Genomic DNA, 7,287 nt, shown 5'->3' with positions numbered 1-7,287 from the left:
AAGACAATATCACTTCATATTTTCCTTGGATTATAATCGGAAATTAGGCAGTTGTAGCCCAAAACCATTAGTCTTATATTCTTAAAGAATAAATGGTTACTTATATCATTATTGGAAATTAGTAATAAATGTAATAATCAATGTAATAAATTAGTCATTACATTGGTGTGAGTTCAAGATAAATTGTATGGTCATAAAGCGTTACTGATAAATGTAGCATCAGCTGAACGCTATTTCTGTTATCTGCCAACGGCGGTAATATATATTCTGGGTTGTAGGATTATAGGAGTGATGCGTGATATTGCCCATCCTAATGGAGAGGACTCATTCTGAACTGTACCAGAACCAGAGCACGAAGGCTCCGCCTACTCAGCTGGAACTAGCTCGAGCATTGGTCTGCATTGTGCTATATAGATAAGGATTCTGTGGGAGTGATTTGACTGTACAAAAACTCTGATTGGTTTGAGACTTTATCAGTCAAGGTAGCAGTAGCAATAGAGGCTTTCAGAGATAAATCATTTGACACAATTTAACAACTGTTTCTGGTTAGCTGTCATTGACATCGAGTGATTAAGCCTGTTATTTCTCGGAAACTAATAGCAGGTGTCATCAACCACGCTCGAAGAGTCAACCATCAAGCCTTGCCTTTTTTCTATTCGATTTGCTGCTAAACCGAAACGTCTGTGCAATTACTGGTTGAATCACTTCTTGTAACACTATTTAATTGCTCACAATGCAGGACACAGCATCGCCAATAAGCAGATTCATTACGCGTTTCACGGATTTCCAGGAAGACCGATAACGAAAGGTAAAACTTGGATGAAGAAATGCATGTCATAGCCACATATTTTCTTGTATGCTACTTCTATTAAGAACAATGATTAATTTGGAAATGTACTATGTTTTGCTGTGTGTATGCGCCAGTCGCTCTCTAGAACTTGCTTTAGGCCTGTAGCCCAGTGGACTTTGTCGGTGTCTAATATACATATTTATACATTGTGTGATCATATGGAAATAATGCAACCGTTCGCCGCTGCAGTTTTTGCGACGTGTCATTATGTTTCTAATACGAATCTAGGGTAAACATGTTATAAAATAGGTATGGAAGTTTTCCAAATTTAAAGGTCCTTTTTCATTTCAACTATGTATATTTATGTAGCCTAGTTACTGATGTGCTGTTGAGCGCACGAGGGCGGGGCCAACCCAAATAAATGTGGGGAGGGAAAAACGAAGACAACAAACCCTTCAAATGTAGGCCACCGTGCGTGACCCAATTCCTCGTAACACAGCGAGTGAATATGGAACACGGCGTTCCCCCGCCCCTCGTCATGGCTCGGCACAGTTCCAGGGCAAAGCTCTGTGTTTTACTGTGCCAGGATGGTAGGTTCAATAAAAATGACATTACAAGAAGTAGGTTATCACTATATAATACTGGATTCTAAAGGGATTCCGCATATTGCTGTCATTTCACAGTCTCTACTGATGATGGCAACAAACACACTAACTATATAAAACAAACAAAATAATAGATTCACTATTGGATTGTGAATCAGAATGCTTAATGGTAGTCAAGTTTATCTTCTCCGTCTTCCCTTGAATCAAGCCATACTTATAAAAGTGAGCAGGGTGAAGAGTTTTGTATTAAAGTATCAGGTTTTCTTGGCTCAAGCGGCTGTGTGACATATATTTTGTTTTGGGCCCCTGGCAGTGTGATCAGTCTGGCTCTGACCTACTTTCCTCCTAACTTCATACCTGCAAAGCTATTAATATCCCTGACATGGGGTTGGAGGAGCAGCACACAGCATATTCAACTGGACCTAGTTTTACCCTTATTATCAGCATCTCATCAACATATATATGTATTATACAGCTGCCTAGAGCTATTTCCTATTAATTATTGTGGTCAGGTCAGGACAACCTACTTCAGGGATCTTCAGCCCTGTTCATGGAGACCTACCCTCCTGTAGGTTTTCACTCCAACTAACCTGGTTCAGCTCATCAACCAGCTACTTATTAGAATCAGGTGTGCTAGATTAGGGTTGGAGTGAAAACCTACAGGACGGTAGCTCTACAGGAACAGAGTTGGTGAGCCCTGGCCTACTTAATACCTGTTATTTCTTAGCACAGGGTTTCCCAAACTCAAAAATTAACATTCAATTCTCTGGCAACAGCTCTGAGAATTGGCATGCTGACTACATTCCTGCAGTCAGCATGCCAATTGCACGTTCCCAAAAACTTGAGAGATCTGTGGTATTGTGTTTTGTGACAAAACTGCACGTTTTAAGTGACCTTTTATTGTCCCCAGCACAAGGTGCACCTGTGTAATGATCATGCTGTTTAATCAGCTTCTTGATATGTCACACCTGTCAGGTGGATGGATTATCTTGGCAAAGGATAAATTCTCACTAGCAGGGATGTAAACAAATTTCTGCACAAAAGTTTAGAGAAATAAGCTTTTTGTGCATATAGAACATTTCGGGGATCTTTTATTTCAGCTCATGAAACATGGGATCAACACTTTACATGTTGCGTTTATATTTTTGTTCAGTATACATACATTTGATTGACACATTTTGGATAAAAAGCAGGAGATACATTTAAGCGAAGTAGAGCAACATTTTATGAATAACCTCCATTATCCTTCCACAGTAATGTTACTGGATATATTTGGAAATGCTTTCAAAAAAATTCAAGCCTGATTTCACCAATGTAGGTTATCTTTAATTGTGTTTGATGTGTTTTCAGAGGCCAGCAATGGAGGACAGGAGAATTCTCCCTACAGGGGGAGCAGGTGATCCAAAAACAAAGGGCATACCCTTAGTGGTCAAAACTGAACCGGACACAAAAACCCGTAGGGTGAGAGAGGAGGCACAGCCTACCATACCCATCAGGGTTAAAAAAGAGGACGTCTCTGACGTGCCCCTCAAAGTGCCCAGATTCCAGTACGTGGACTTTCCTTCGCTGCACCAGTGCATCCAGCAGCTCACCGTGCCACCCCTGGACAGCTGGCTGAAGGGTTGCCCTCTGGCCCTGGGAAGACCCTCTGGAGGATGTACCCCTCTCACTTCCAAGGAGAAGGTTCCCAAGTTTAAGTATGTGGATTATCCCTCTCTGCACCACTGCATCCAGCAGTTGTCTGTGCCGCCTCTGGAGAGCTGGAGCTCGGGGTTGGCCAGGCCAGGGAGTGCAGCGACAGGGGGACCTGGATCCACCACCTCTCAGCTCAGCTCTGTGAGGGGGAATCAGACAGGACAGGGAGATGTATCAGCATCGGCTCAAAAACAGGTCAAGTACACTGCTTTCCCCTTCCCTGGTCCTGACCCCAGTTCCATCCAGTTTGTGAACTCCTCAAACCAGGCATCCCATAAGCCTCAACTGCCTCAGATGCGCTTGAGCAGTCCTCCCCGAGCCAGGCCCGCAGTAAGCTCACAGGGGGAAGAGGCTCGCCATAACGTGGTGTGTTCAGATCAGCTGTCTCAAAAGTCCTCTAATCCCAAATCTTGGGTTGCTGGAATGAAGCGTGTCAGAGGAGCAGGGCCACTCCATCAGAGTAATAGGAAGTCAGCTGGTGATGATAATTGGCATGCAGACCTAAAGAAATCTCCGGAAAGTCATCAAGAGGCCAAAGTGGAGCTCAGTGACCCTCCTGACCTAGGGCAAGGTTTTTGGAGAACCATCCCAGAGTCTGTCTGCCCCTTTTGCCAAAATATGTTTTCAAATCCAGAGGAATTGCGGATCCACCAGAAGAGTCACAGAGAAAAGGTGAGTCTGTAGTACCTCTCAAAATGTTCTGAATATGTGACAAATCCTTCTTTATCCGATCAAATTGTGTATCAAAGAATGATGAATCTTGTCTCATGATGTTTGTCATATAATTTCAGAAGCCACATTGATGTCTTGACCAAGGACATGTACAGCTGACAACAAGGAACATCTTCACAACTGTGCATCTACTTCAGTACTTACTACACAGGCGTGGACTGTGGCAGTCATCTTCACAAATTATTGGTGACCTGAAAGGGGTCCACTGAGGTGGTTTTGAGTGTTGCGTGTTTATCTTGATGACCTACTGTAAGTGAGGGACTACAAACAAACTCCTTTAGCTAAGAGCTTAATTCATAATTCAGTTTAGGAATTAAATGTGAAATGAAATGTAATAGATTGACCTGCAGTGGCTTTTGATAGTCTTACAACTCCTCATTTACTTATGGGTTAATTTGCTAGGAGGTGGAACACATTATATTAGATATAACAGGAAAATCAACCATTTGATGTTTCAATTCAAATGTCAGGAATTCGATTGAAATGCAATGCAATGCAATGCAATGCATTCATTTTTGTGCTGCGGTTGTTGAGAATTTAGTTTTAATATATTTTCCTTAAAAGGGATGCCAATGTTTTCCTGTTTACAAGCTCTTGTTGGTGAAGTTTCGCTTTATGGACAAAAAACATTAGTAAATTGGGGTATCAGCACCTTGTTCACTGGAGATGGCTGCCTGTTCAGTATTTTTAACATAATTATCCAGCTTTGGATGCCTATAAAACCATTAGCTTTTGCTGCGAAACAACACAGGCTTCTTTATTATTATCTAATGTTTTTATGCTTTGTATTTTGATGTTTCTTTTTTTACAATGGTAATTACATATTATTGCTTGTAATGTCAAGAAATAACTTTACACTTTTCTTAAACTTTGTTTTCAATTGTCTGTGTGCATTAAAGCTTTTCTAGTAAAGATTATTACTCTACTTTCCAGCAAATGCTATACGCATACAAGGGTCACATTATTTTCAGTACATACTATGGTAACCTACACTACACTGTTCTCTAAAGAAAATGGCAAGAAAACAACCATGATTATTAAGAGCTCAGCCTTTCCATCAACAACATAATTACAAAACTATTTGTGATGATGTATGGCTATGCCATTTAGAACTAGGCCTAAAACAGTAAAAGTTGGAAAGTAAACCAGTCAAATCAAATTGTATTTGTCACATGCTCCGAATACAACAGGTGTCGACCTTATCATGAAATGCTTACTTACAAGCCCTTAACCAACAATGCAGTTCAAGAAATAGAGTTAAGAAAATATTTACTAAATAAACTAAAGTAAAAAAATCGAACCAAAAGTAACACAAGAAAATTACATAACAATAACGAGGTTATATACAGGGGGTACCTGTACCGAGTCAATGTGTGGGGGTACAGGTTAGTTGAGATAATTTGTACATGTAGGTAGGAGTAAAGTGACTGTGCATAGATAATAAACAGCGAGTAGCGGGGGGGTCAATGTAAATAGTCCGGGTGGCCATTTGATTAATTGTTCAGCAGTCTTATGGCTTGGGGGTAGAAGCTGTTTCGGAGCCTTTTAGACCTAGACTTGGCACTCCGGTACCGCTTGCCATGCGGGAGCAGAGAGAACAGTCTATGACTTGGGTGACTGGAGTCTTGGACAATTTTTGGGGCCTTCCTCTGACACCGCCTAGTATAAAGGTCCTGAATGGCAGGAAGCTTGGCCCCAGTGATGCACTGGGCCGTACGCACTATACTTTCTGTAGCACCTTACGATCAGATGCCGAGCAGTTGCCATACCAGGCGGTGATGCAACCAGTCAGGATGCTGTTGATGGTGCAGCTGTATAACTTTTTGAGGATCTGGGCACCCATGCCAAATCTTTTCAGTCTCGTGAGGGGGAAAAGGTGTTGTCGTTCCCTCTTCAAAACTGTCTTGGTGTGTTTGGACCATGATAGTTAGTTGGTGATATGGACACCGAGGAATTTGAAATTCTCGACCCACTCCACTACAGCCCCGTTGATGTTAATGGGGGCTGTTCGGCCCTCCTTTTCCTATAGTCCATGATCAGCTCATTTGTGTTGCTCACATTGAGGGAGAGGTTGTTGTCCTGGCACCACACTGCCAGGTCTCTGACATCCTCCCTGTAGGCTGTCTCATCATTGTCGGTGATCAGGCCTACCACTGTTGTGTCGTCAGCAAATTTAATGATGGTGTTGGAGTTGTGCTTGCCCACACAGTCATGGGTGGAAAGGGAGTACAGGAGGGTACTAGCACGCACCCCTGGGGGGTGTGTGTTAGTGTTGAGGATCAGCGTGGCAAATATGTAGTTGTCTACCCTTACCACCTGGGGGCGGCCCAGGTGCAAGTCACTGAATAACCCCTCACTGGATAAGCCGGTGTCAGTGTCAGATCTGACTGCCTAACTAATCTAACTCACCGTCACGCCGATCTGCGTCACAAACATTTTGGAAACGGTTTCGCTGATTCTCTTCCATAACTCCACCCCATAGTTACTATTGCTATGACCAGTAGTTACTGTTGCTCATCTGTGTGCGAGCAGTTCGTGGGAAAAGGGGAGAGATTGGGCAAAGTACTGCAAGCTAACGTTAGCTAACAAGGTAGCAGCTAATTCTGTGGCTATATACTGTATGTAGCTAGCTCACTAGTTAGCAACTCGTTTGTTACTGAATAAAATAGTAGATGGACGTGTTGATTGTATCCTCTGAACTAATAGCTCCAGCACCTTGGTCTGTTAGCTTCCAGGCCAATAAGCTAGCTAGCAAGTTGTGTGGTCATTTAGCTAGATAGCTGCTGTGCAACATAATCAAAGCCATTTACAACCTCTAAACACATCATTGGCTATGCGTATGGAAAGTGTCAAGTTGTGTGTGTATATGTCAGCATTTTAAGGGATAAGTAGATAGAAAATTACTGAAATCATTCTGGTTGATCACATTTTGGCACACAGTGACTGGGAGAAGAACCCCTTAGGCCGCCTTTCATTACAGTAGGCTATTTGAGTTTGTCCTTGGTGAGACAGTCTTTACAAATACTGCTGGTTGACATCTCTGCCAGTGTGCATCATGAGGTTATCATTTGATAAAGTTTGTGCAGGTCCTGTTCTGACCAGAGATGCCCACCTGACAGCCCCTCCAACACCATATTTTGTGAAACAGTAAAACTTGCTTGACTCAATACTGTCAAAGCCGCTAGCCATCGGTATAGCTATACTGCATAATGACTTTTTCCTTGCAAATGTCGACTGGAAATTGAGAGGCATAATAGCCGATAAGTGTTTAGTTAGTTCATTGCTTTGTCATGCCCATGCCATACCAATCAGTCTGCACAATTAACAAATAATTGTATTAGTGACCTGTGATAGAGACATTGTTCTACAGGTAACAGTTATTCTTGCCCCTGGAATCACTGGTGTTTAAGAAACATGTTACAATTTACACAACGTGTTCAACTAAGTTTCCTTGATAATGGTTTC

The 7,287-nt window shown here is 42.2% G+C and overlaps 1 protein-coding gene across 1 annotated transcript; it reads left to right on the top strand.

The window, feature by feature from the left end:
• Positions 1-420: 420 nt before the first annotated feature.
• LOC106567883 (uncharacterized) lies at positions 421-4,752 on the top strand. The gene is made up of 3 exons (XM_014137737.2): positions 421-808; positions 2,746-3,762; positions 3,882-4,752. Exons 2-3 carry the CDS (start codon positions 2,755-2,757, stop codon positions 3,891-3,893), a joined length of 1,020 nt encoding a protein of 339 aa, XP_013993212.1. The 5' UTR covers positions 421-808; positions 2,746-2,754; the 3' UTR covers positions 3,894-4,752.
• Positions 4,753-7,287: the final 2,535 nt, after the last annotated feature.

Source organism: Salmo salar, chromosome ssa13, assembly GCF_905237065.1.
Source record: "Salmo salar chromosome ssa13, Ssal_v3.1, whole genome shotgun sequence".
Taxonomy (NCBI): Eukaryota; Metazoa; Chordata; class Actinopteri; order Salmoniformes; family Salmonidae; genus Salmo; species Salmo salar.
Note: the sequence above shows the minus strand (reverse complement) of the source record. Positions and strands in the feature narration are given on the sequence as shown.